The 11,327-nt window shown below is 40.7% G+C and overlaps 2 protein-coding genes across 3 annotated transcripts; both read right to left on the minus strand.

Moving 5' to 3' along the window:
* Positions 1–483: 483 nt before the first annotated feature.
* On the minus strand, positions 484–4,528 carry rpl13 (ribosomal protein L13). Of its 2 annotated transcripts, none has more exons than XM_080499924.1 (6): positions 4,497–4,528; positions 3,944–4,061; positions 2,969–3,110; positions 1,734–1,907; positions 1,026–1,082; positions 484–689 (listed from the first exon to the last, which is right to left on the minus strand). In XM_080499924.1, the coding sequence occupies exons 2-6, from the start codon at positions 4,045–4,047 to the stop codon at positions 531–533; spliced, it is 636 nt and encodes a 211-aa protein (XP_080356050.1). In that variant the 5' UTR covers positions 4,048–4,061; positions 4,497–4,528; the 3' UTR covers positions 484–530. The 2 variants fall into 2 exon arrangements, with proteins under 2 accessions (XP_080356050.1, XP_080356049.1); XM_080499923.1 differs by having other exon boundaries at positions 4,493–4,524.
* A 2,560-nt stretch (positions 4,529–7,088) lies between these two features.
* On the minus strand, positions 7,089–10,928 carry gcshb (glycine cleavage system protein H (aminomethyl carrier), b). The gene is made up of 5 exons (XM_080501073.1): positions 10,720–10,928; positions 9,669–9,748; positions 7,886–7,949; positions 7,669–7,800; positions 7,089–7,508 (listed from the first exon to the last, which is right to left on the minus strand). The coding sequence occupies exons 1-5, from the start codon at positions 10,868–10,870 to the stop codon at positions 7,411–7,413; spliced, it is 525 nt and encodes a 174-aa protein (XP_080357199.1). The 5' UTR covers positions 10,871–10,928; the 3' UTR covers positions 7,089–7,410.
* Positions 10,929–11,327: the final 399 nt, after the last annotated feature.

Below are 11,327 nucleotides of genomic sequence, written 5' to 3' on the forward strand. Positions count from 1 at the left end.
ACATCTGTGGAGGGACAGCTACAGCGAAGAGATCACTGTGCCCTTCAGTCTTTAGAATTTTTTAGATCTAACTTCATAGCCAAGACGGGTCTGTTGGTAACACCAATATTGATCATTCTTTGATTTATAATTTCATATCGCATAAGACTAGCTCCTTTGTACTATGGTGGTACATTAAGCTTATCACACCAAACATAACTGAAATATTTAATTTGAACTGAAGTTTTTAGTTTTATTTATTACCATGAGACATTAACAACTGAGCCTCTTTGCATAAATGACATTACATTCTGTTACTGAACCACGGCATCCTTAGTTCATAAAAGAATTCAGTACCTGCTGACAAACTGTTTCAGTAACCTTTGTTAATGACCCTCGAACTCCAAACAATATCCAAACTGGATACTATAGTGATGTAGAATATGTATTTACAATTACAAACCAGCACCAAATACTAAAATCGTAATCACGACATTCCCCCAATTCTCTTTTTAAACACTTTATTTTGCAAAGTTCCATAGTGACTATTTTCACTTCTTTTTCTCCACGTCCTGCTCGGCAGCCTCTTTGGCTCTCTTTGCACGAATGCCGAAAAGACGGGCGTTGGCACGGGCCATACGCAGGCTGGCGAAAGCCTTGAAGTTCTTCTCGTCCTCTGAGATAACGCGGGCCTTCTCCTTCTTGTGCACCTGAGGAGAAAACAATGAGCACATGAGACTGTTTGATAGACCATCTCCTATAGGTGGTAAACATTCCAGTGCTGTTTGAGTTCCAGAGATTGATTTGTTTGTTTGTTGGAAAGCAGTCATCAGAAAAGGGGTTCAAATGTGTCATCAGAGACGTACAGAGATTCCGGAGATTTGTCATCATCTGACTGCTGCCATGAAAATTATTTCTGCCTTCTCGTCAATGTGGACAAAATGATGCTCAGACATGAAAACTAATCAGTTATTTCCATTCAGCTTGTGTTTTGATGAAAACAAAATGATCATGTAATGTCGAACATTGCAGGAGCTGTAACTTACAGTTCTGATGGGCATGACTGGACCTGTGAGCTGAGTGGCCATCTTCAGTTCCTCCTCCTGAAAAGATCGGAAAAAACATCAGTGTGGCTCACAAAACAAGTCTATTTAGGCAGCATTTGAAGGAAAATTACACAATGAACAATCGAATAAGCTGCTGATAACGATATTTGGTTAATATCTTCAACAGTAAACATCTTGAAACTCAGAGTCAGACTGAGTACGTGATAGTTTTTAAATATATGAGCCACAAGAAGTAATACCAGAGCGAATGCACTGCGGATATGGTGCATCGTCAATGTCCCATAGAAAAAAAAATAAAGACCTTACAAATAGTAAATGGACAAGTTACTTTTGAAAAATTAACTAGATTCTACAGGGTCACCTGAAAGTTCCACAGGTTAGTTCATTAAAAACTCACATCCAGTCCAATCAATTTTATGATGAAACCAATGAAGCAAAACGAGAAAAGCCTTCAAAATACAAATTTTCTTCCAAGTATTTATCATAAAAGCATCTACGATTTAGTTTTGGGGTCATTACTCATTAAGTGGGTAAAAGCAGAAAAAATGCACAAGACATTGAGAGCTGAAAAATAAAGTTATTGACATTCAACTCTTAAATCTTGTCTTGTGAAGGCAACGAACGACAAATACACCAATGATGTAAAGTTTACAAAAAAAGAATCTTTCTGCTGCATGTGAAACTCACAGTGCTGTCTCCCTTCTTGGGGGCAGAAGCCTTCCTGGGGAACAGGATGAGCTTGGAGCGGTACTCTTTGAGGCGCTGCACGTTGGCCTGGAGAGACTCTGTGGATCGGTTGCGGCGACGAGAGTCAACTGCAATGCCAATAGTGCGAGCCGTCTTTTTGTGGATACCAGCAGCCTGAAGAGAGAATCACAGCACAATGAGGCTCCCCTGAAATACTCCAGTCAAATCAAACCTCACGACTTTCTTTGACTAACAAAACAGAAGCAGTCATCAGAAAAGGGGTTCAATGTTTTCATCAAGTGAATACAGAGATTCCGGAGATTTGTCATCACCTGACTGCTTTAACTGTTTTTATACTTCAACATATCTTGATTACACTGAACAAAGATTTAGTGGAAACCCACAGCTTGGCATCACTTGCATCCTGGCAAACAGACCTCTACAAAGACTAGCGAGAAAATAATGATACCGAAAATGTTAAATAGGAAAGGATAACAAGAATTACCCCAAAACTTGAGAATTCATTACTTTTGAAGCAATAATAGACCTTTGTTATCTTCATCTACATCAAAGAGCATCTTTAGCAGCAAGGATAAAAATCATTTTGAAAGTCTTGAAATTATGCTAATTAAATAAACACTCTTGCCATCCGTATTTGTTCCTTTGAACTGCAACAACAAAAATACCTAAAAAGAGTTGACTTATTGAAATTGAGCATCAGTAATTTGGTGGCAAGGACCAACGTGTTCAAGTGGCCTTTCGCACTGATAAATGTGCCAACCACACTCTACCAAATAACCTCAATTAAAATACTAAATTGTGCTTTAACATACTCCTTTGTGAATAAAAGTCAATCAAGTCCACAGGCTTCACAGTGATGCACATCAACAATCATTTAGCTTTCCTCCCACTGCAGGAAAAGTACATGGCAGGAATAGGATGGTACACATAGGCAAAGACATCAAGTGTTTGAGCAGCACTTCATGTTCTTTTGAGTTTTTTGGCTGCGTGGAAAGCATGAGTCATTACAGAAAGGTTGAACTTGTTCTGCTTTCCATCCACAGAAAATGTCAATAGCTTTTCTGATTTTGAGATCCTAACAAACCAAGTTTTAAGGCGTGAGCAACATAACAATTTCATTCCCTTCTTTGGAGAATCAAAAGGGTTTGGGGACATGAAAATTGGCACACATTGTTCTTGCACAAAAATTCTGGCACTCAACTAGAATTGATTACCTTCAGCTCCTCCAAGGTGAAGCCACGCCCGGCACGGACCTTGGTGTGGTACCTGATAGTGGGACACCTGACTTGTGGCCTCAGTGGTCCAGCGACAGGACGAGGAGCGATGAGACGGGCCTTAGCCTGACGAGCCTTCCGCCTTAAGAGAAATGTATCAGGGTCAGACAGAAGTAATCACAATCTTTTGCTGTCCGACGGCATTAAGACCTATAGGCCAAAAACAGTCAAGTTAACAATTTTGAAAATTTGTATTTATATAAATAAAGCACAAGCAGAAAAAACCAAAAATTGCTATCACAAATTTCTAGGTTGCAATCTGATTGATTCGTCACTAGAACCTTCATGCAACACTGCAGTAAAACTTGGTAAATCTATTTCTTTCCTGTGATGTTTGGGGGGGGAAACAACCCTGCAAGTGACCAATTTAGAGCAAATTCCTACTTACTGCTGTTCATACATAAAACTGACATAAGCACAAAAGTAATATTAACAATATTTTACAGGCCTGTCCTGTAACATGCATGTTATCTGCACAAGCATGCTGAACATGGATGGAACTAGTTTTGATTACAAGAGGAAACACTTGAGTGTAAACAGTTGCTTATCCCAGGTCTCTGTGGTTTGATATAACAGCAGAGAAAACAGTCTAACTTCGCAAATCTTAAAAGCAAAACCACTTGATAAAAATATCATTAAATGCAGTAGTTGTATGTTATACAGCATGTATTCGAATGGCCCTTAACTGCATCACATGTGGATAAACAAATGAGAACTGTGGCCTGATATTGAGGCGCCTGGTCAGGAACACGAGCTTAACGTTTGACAGCTTCATTTCTGTTCCATTTTAGGAGATTTGTAAATAATAGTTCTGGACAGCCAATTCTCTTTAAACAGCTCACATTCGAGTTGCATGTCTCTCACGCCATGCTAACTCCAGTTAGCATCACTCGGGAGAGTGAACACTGTCCTCACCTGCGGATCTTCCTGGCAGGCTGGTTGAACCAGGTGCGGACTCTTTTCTGCCAGTCCTTGTGGAAGTGAGGGTTCAAGATCATTCCATTCCGGTTGGGGGCCATGGCTGCCTACGTCCCTGAAACACAGCGTGGTGCACGGATATCAGCGTCTCGTCATGCCGGCACACTCAGCTAATGGCTAACGAGGCCAGGGGCTACTTCGATGTGGGACTCGTCAGGCCGACAGCCCTAAGCGAACATTACCAGCAAAATGCACTCAAAAACAAATGAAGTATATTCGTCTTTATTTACTAGGACACCGGTACAAGACGGAAGCCGCAACTATTAAAACTGTACCACTAATGCTAACAGTCACCCAGTGAACAGGTAACGCCACGAAGACATGGCAATTTTTACAAATCAACATGGTCTTTAACGAAAATAGTCACTTTATTTGAAATGTGACAAATTGCGCTACATGATACTAGCGAGAAGAACGCCATGCATTTATAAAACAACGAGGATTGAAGCAGATTCTTTGAAATTTATGGAGAATAATTTCTCATACCTACAAGGGAGGAAAATGGCCGAACGGAAAAAGGAAGTTGAAAAGCGGTGCATTGTGGGATATGTGAACAGCAGCCAATGAGCGGAGACTCCAGCTCGCGAAGTGCAAAGACGAAGAGTATGTCGGGAGTGTTCGCCCCTCACAGTAAAACTGACAGTAACGCTTCAAAATATAAACAAACACATGGGAGGCATGATACTGAATAATCCCTTTTAGTCTTTGATTTACCCAGTTTTATATATTTACAGTTTCTAAATCATAAAAGCTAATAAACAAAACGAATATGACAAATTGTGTATTTGAAACTAAACGGTGAACAAAAGTTTTGTGCAACATTGTAATGATAATTAGTTTTGAAATTTCTCTGTATGGGTTTTTAGACATGTTAAACTGGATATATGTGTTCCGTGTATTTCTAGGTGTGATCAATTTAAAGCAAATTCCTAAATTTGCTCGAAATTGTAGGAGCTGTGTATGTATAGTATACGTTGGGTAAATAAAGGTGAGGTTTGTTGTCCTTGCCACTAGGTGTAGACCTACCACCTCTATGTTGTAGGTTTTTTGCATATACTGCAGACAGCTGGCAGAGGCATTTACTTGGTGGATGAATTGTGAATTATAGATATGTGGCAGCGTAAGTCATTTTGATAAGAAACTTTAATGACACGCTGTGATCAAACCGTTGAAGAATATCACAGATGCATTACTGCAAATGTGTGCCAAGCATAGCCTGAAATATAGCTTTTGTGCTGACTAAAATCACTCATTTATGTTGAAAGTAAAATGTTAGTCAATAGAAGGAATGGTCATGTGATCAGGTTCTTGATTTTGTGTGTGTGTGTGTGTGTGTGTGATTCTAAAATATAAAACATGTTTTGAGTTATTTCACACTTACCGGTTTACTACATAATTCCACAAGTATTGGTATATCACGCTTTCAACGACTATCTACACTGTAAATGGAGACGTGTCCAAACTTTTTACTGGTAATGTACATATCCAAGAATGTGATACTTCCACTTTTAATTTCCTGTATGAACTTGCTTGGTGAGGCAGGTTGTCTTATGCATGATTGGCCAAGGCAAGTATTTACTGAATGAGGATTAAATTTAGTTGCTTGGTATTGGCAAAACAAAAAGAAAATGTTGCAGCTATCATTAAGGTAACAGACAGGATTTATTAAGAGTACTATGCATATCTCATGGTAAAAATGTTAATTTCGGCCAGCTTGTGTCAGATAGTTCCACTTTGGTCAGGTTTGATGGGCTATGCCCCCGTTAGGTCCGTCCAATGTAAATTGTTGGTGTTGCCCAAATGCAATGTTCAGTGAGTATACAGCAATCATCGCATCAAGACTTTCGGGACATTGTGCAAGTTCCCTTTTTTATGTCAAAGCAGTCCACACCCATTGAGTGTGGCATCTGGCACGGCACCAAGATTTTGAGAATTGTATTGATTATTGGAAGTTGCAATGCGGGGCATCCATTGGACCACAATGATCAGGCGTGGGCACTCCGTTATCCGATACCACCACAGTTGTAGTTTTGAGATGGTCTGATACAGTCATTCAAGCAATCAATTTGATTCTTGTCAAATATGCTTAAATCCTTATGCTTAGTGATTTTTCTGCAACATGGGAGTACCAATTGTAAACTTGCTGCCTAATATCCCCTCCACACACACACTAGCCATGATAAAGACAAGATGAAGGAAGTGCTAATGGGTACAGGTCTGCATACTAAAGAAAAAAAACCATATTGCTCAATCCATTAAGTATCATGCAGTAAAAAACTTGGTTGCATCTTGGGAACATTGTGTTTTAATATTTGCAACAAATCAAGTTTTGTGCAGTGGAAAAGGCTGAAGAGGCAAGCATGTGTTTGGAGGTTTGAATCCCACTGCTGCTGAGAGGGTACCACTGTGGGTTAGAGTAAAGCGCCATCGCTGCTGCACTATGGCAGCCCACTGTCACATGTTTAAGGTCAACTATTTAAAAAAAAAAAAAAAAAAAGTTAAACGCAAACAATTAATTTCCCCACGGAGATAAGGGAAGTATGCCATCTCAAAGTGGTGTCAGGGTGGTCGAATATGCAGTTTTGAACGGGACACGTCTCTACGAACTCATTTCACACAATCATCTTTCAATATACACATAACTTCATGGATATTCTGAGTGACAAACTTAACAGTTTGATCCAGGAAAAAACTTTGATCTTTAATTCCAAACAGTGTTGTGTAGCACTCACTCACTGGTTTTAAAGTAGTTGTATTAATGATTGATAAGTTTTCTACAATCTCAGTTGAGCTTCATCTGAGGCCAAAGGTCAAGGTGTGTGGAACTACAAAGAAGCGGTACGTTGTGTCAGCACACGTGCAGCAACACGATGTGAACATGGCCATTTCAAACATATAGCAAACGTTGCATGGATGAGTCTTTTTTTTTTTTACTGAAAAGTTGTATTATTGCGACAACTGGAGGAAATTGTGCTATTTTAACATCAACAATAATACTACGGTAAATTCATTGAAGTTGCCAAAATGTTTTTTTCCTCTAGAAAACATTTTACTCCAAATCAAATCAATAGTCGCAGGCATATGAACTCATACAAGGGTCCAATTTTATTAAATGAATGTGACAACACTTTCCAGTCCTTTACCACGTCTGCGCAAAAGAAAAAGAAATGGAGCAAAGCACCAGACACAAGACCCAAGAATACAGACAGATCTTGAGAGCAAGAGCCCTTTAGATTTGGTAGTATCTAAACCTTCTAAACAGATTGTTACTCAGTATTTCAGATTATCCTGATGGCACAATTCCAGTATAAAATAAATACCACAGATGAAGATGTGCGTCACACAAGATGTTAGTAACCCTGCCAACTAATTACATCTCAAAGCAGCACAGTGGCTTCACTGAATTATTCTTCCAGTGACTTTATAAATTTGTCATACGCAGCTTGATCCATGAGGCCATCAAGTTCTTCGGGCTTTTCAATGGTCATCTTGATTAGCCACCCTGAAAGACAAGAGTTCAAGATCTGAAAGAAACGTGTGAACTGCCTTCATAAACGAGATGCAAATTTGTTCTGGTTATTCTCGTCCACTCAAACTTCACGGCATCAAAACTACCTGGAAAGGCTTCGGGTAAAGAGCACTGGCGATCACACCGCGTTTACCTTCTGCGTAGCAGTCTTTGTTCACCAGTCCTGGATTCTCTGCCAGCTCCGTGTTGATCTCAGTCACTTCTCCCGTTAGTGGCGAGTACAGCTCGCTGGCAGCTTTTACACTTTCCAAGGCACCAAACTCCTCTGGGGAAAAAAAACACAGGCTTTCTCCTTCAGCACACACAGAAGCGAGGATCCGGCGAGTGTGGGTCGTCTCTCGGTGCCTCACCCATTTGTTCAAGTCTTTGGCCAACTTCAGGAAGTCCGCAGTACACCACATCACCCAACGCTTCCTACGATGAGAAAGGAGGCTGATGAATTCAGACAATGTCACAATCAAAGTGTGAGAAAAGACTCGTGTATGACTTGACCATTAAAATCCTGTAGATTCATTAAACTGAAGTAGATTCTATTTAGGGCAGAGGTGTCAAACTGGTTGTGGAGGGCCGCAGCCCTGCATGTTTTCCACATCTCCCTTCTTTAACACACCTGAATGTCTTGATAGTTCATCACCACATTCAGCACAAAGCCAGATAACGAGCCGCTTGTTGCAATCAGCTGTGTTGAAGCAGGGAGACGTGGAAAACATGCAGGATCTGAGGAGGACACCCCTGATTTAGGGCTATATTAGACTTTTGCAGTAAATAAAATCCGATCCCATGTTGAAATGTAGCAGTGTTTTGTTTTGCACAGGGAACCTGCAGCTAAAATAAAAGAGAACAGCTTGTGAGCAATAGGTTTTATTATCAAAATTCATACTGCTGCCTAAATAGTGACCAAAAACTACACAGACTAACTCACGAGTGCAGGAATAGGTCAGTAATTTCAAAAGAGGATAATATAACTCATTATGTTCAAGTTCTGCATACTAGGATTTTAAAAAAAGGGATAACTAATTTTAAAGCGACATTAAACTGCCCCGACACAGCTTTTTTTACAGCACCGGTCCCGGGAAACACATTTGATTCAAATGTATTTGCTGACGACAAATATATTTGAATCAAATGCTCGCTGCAAAATGTAGAATGGATTTCCTGAACGGAGGCGGGTCTCAATGAGACGCAGCGTAATGAGTTAGGAAATCATTTCCACAGTTTGCAGCCAGCTTAGCATGCTACGAAAGTAGCGCTGTCCGTGCTAACCGATGGAGGCTGCAGGCATCTGCAACAGGTGTCAAACCACTGCCTCAACCCTGAAATCAAGATTTTTGTAGGATGGTCCAGTGTAAAGAAATAAAATTCACTTTTACTCCGACATTAAAATTTCAAAAGAGAAAATTCGTACCAATACGTTTGCTGTCCCACGTTGACCTTTTGTTGTCATTTTTTTTTATTTTATGTAGAGTTCAGTCCTCCAGTACAAGGTAGTTGCACAAGTTCTCAGGTTTGCTAAATCTTCATATCAAGTACAGCATAAGCACAAAACGATAAAGTCCACACTTTGCTCAGAAATTATCAGAAGCAAATCGCGTGGTATCGTGGCGATATGGGGTTAATGGATAATATACGGAAGCATTAGATATGAACTAGGCGAGACGAGATGACAGCATGAGTTGTGGTTCAGGCGGTCGAGCGGTTTGTCTTCCAATCACAAGTTTGATGGCTTCACCTCACACCTTTGAATTAATCACGATTAATTGAAAACCTGTCTAACTTGAATTGTCATTTTTAATGAGTGCACAGGAACATAATTTATCACACTTCAATGTTTTTACGATGTATATTTCACATGCCAATATGGTGGTAACAATACATTTGCTCAACTTCCAACTTTTAAACAGTTCAGTAATTTAAAAAAAATTAACCAAAAAAAAGCATGACGCACATTGATTAAACAATGGCACAACTCTGCTGATATCATTAATCAATAGGCTCAAACAATAGTTGTATAACAATAAATATTCCTGATATAGTGAGGCAGCTGAGGGCAAAGTGCAGCACTGGTATCACATATGGTTGACCCAAGTGTGCCATAAATGAGTGATTAGCAGAGTCTCAAACTCAGCAACCTACCTGAGCAAAACTGCTGATACCAACAGTCCCGACTCCACCGTCCACTTGCACCCACTCATGTTTATCTGTGAACTTTAGGGCTGCACAAAGAACAAAAAAAAGGAAGGAATTAGTCTGGGAAGAGTCAAAACAACTGCTATTTTTTGAGCTCCTCAAAACACCCCTGACAATAAATATAACTGATGCAACAAAAGGGGAGGCCTTATCAACACACTCAAAAGAACAAGAACTGGTACCAAACAATTTGTTTTTACTCATGCTGTACAATGTTTTGCTTATTTGAAATCTCTTTTAAGGAGGTGGAGGGATTTAAAAAAAAAAAAAAATCACAAACCACATCCTTATTCAGTTTGACAGCAAGCAAAAACAACCAAGATCACAGTTGAGTTCGAACATGCTATGACACACATCTCTTTCCCCAGGGAGGAACTGTAATGCCTCAACAACTTCCAGGGTTGGCATCAGACCATGCAGAAAAATACAGGTTTGAACCAGATTGTGAGACAGTGCAGATGCAGATGAATGACCACTGCACAGTCAGTCCTGGAAAGCCGAGTGGAGGAACCATCCCATGATCATTCAGGCGTGGATTTTAAGCATTACATGTACACTGGCACGAATAATACAATGCATCAAAGTTGGCTCACATGCGCTAGTACGCGCACGCACACACACACTTGTTACTCACTCGCCCACCACAATTAATAGCGCGTGGCCATGATCACGGGTGACTTTGGCTATAATAAGGTCCTCGGTGCACGAGACGCATGTCGTTTCAGGTCAACATCCCAAAAGTAGACTTCGTGCTTGGATCCTCAAACATTAAAAAAAACCTACAAATATCTGCAGCACTCTCGCTTTAAACATGTGGCTGATAAAACTTTATATCGACCAGCGAGTAGAAAAACAAACTTTTTTTGAGCTCCCCTCGCTGCTCCACTGTGGGAAAGTGACACAAACTGCGTGTTTTTTTTTTGTTTTTCCCTTTCCGCCCATTCGTCAGACGGGAATGCGGGACCGAGCCCACATGTAGCCTGCAGCGTTTCGTTACCTGTGGACAGGGCCGAGGCGGTGCTCAGTGTCCGCGGAGAGCCGCTCCTCCACAGAAGCCGGGTGGCGGAGGACTGCGCTGCGGACGACAGCTGAGGCAGCCTCGGGGAAAAGTTTGCAGAGAGACACCGCAGCGCCGCTCGCGTCGCCATCTTCACTCCGTGTGTACCGACCGGTTTAATCGGGTGTTCATACACTTGACCGCGGGAGCGCGCACCATCCCACTGGTTGCGTGCTCCCGTCAGCATGTGCGCGTGTTTGTGGGAGGAGTGTGTGTGTGTGTGTGTGTGTGTGTGTGTGTGTGTGTGTGTGTGTGTGTGTTTGCTACAATATTATAGTAAAAAGCTGAAAATACAGACAATGTTACGATTCGAGAGTGTTTTTACACGTGACTATAAACTTCTGCAGTGAGAGGATTTAATATTCTATTTTATATGGACCTGAGTGTAATAAAGATTGATTAATGGATGGATGGATTGATTGATTGATTGATTGATTGATTCCTTCATATATTCTGTAACTTCAGGGTTTCTGTGCCCTGAGGACAGGCTCAAGAGAAGGGCGAGAAGAAGTTTTTATTTCCTATTTTTTAAGGGTTTTTTTGTTGTT

This window comes from Blennius ocellaris (assembly GCF_963422515.1).
Source record: "Blennius ocellaris genome assembly, chromosome: 1".
NCBI classification, from domain to species: Eukaryota; Metazoa; Chordata; class Actinopteri; order Blenniiformes; family Blenniidae; genus Blennius; species Blennius ocellaris.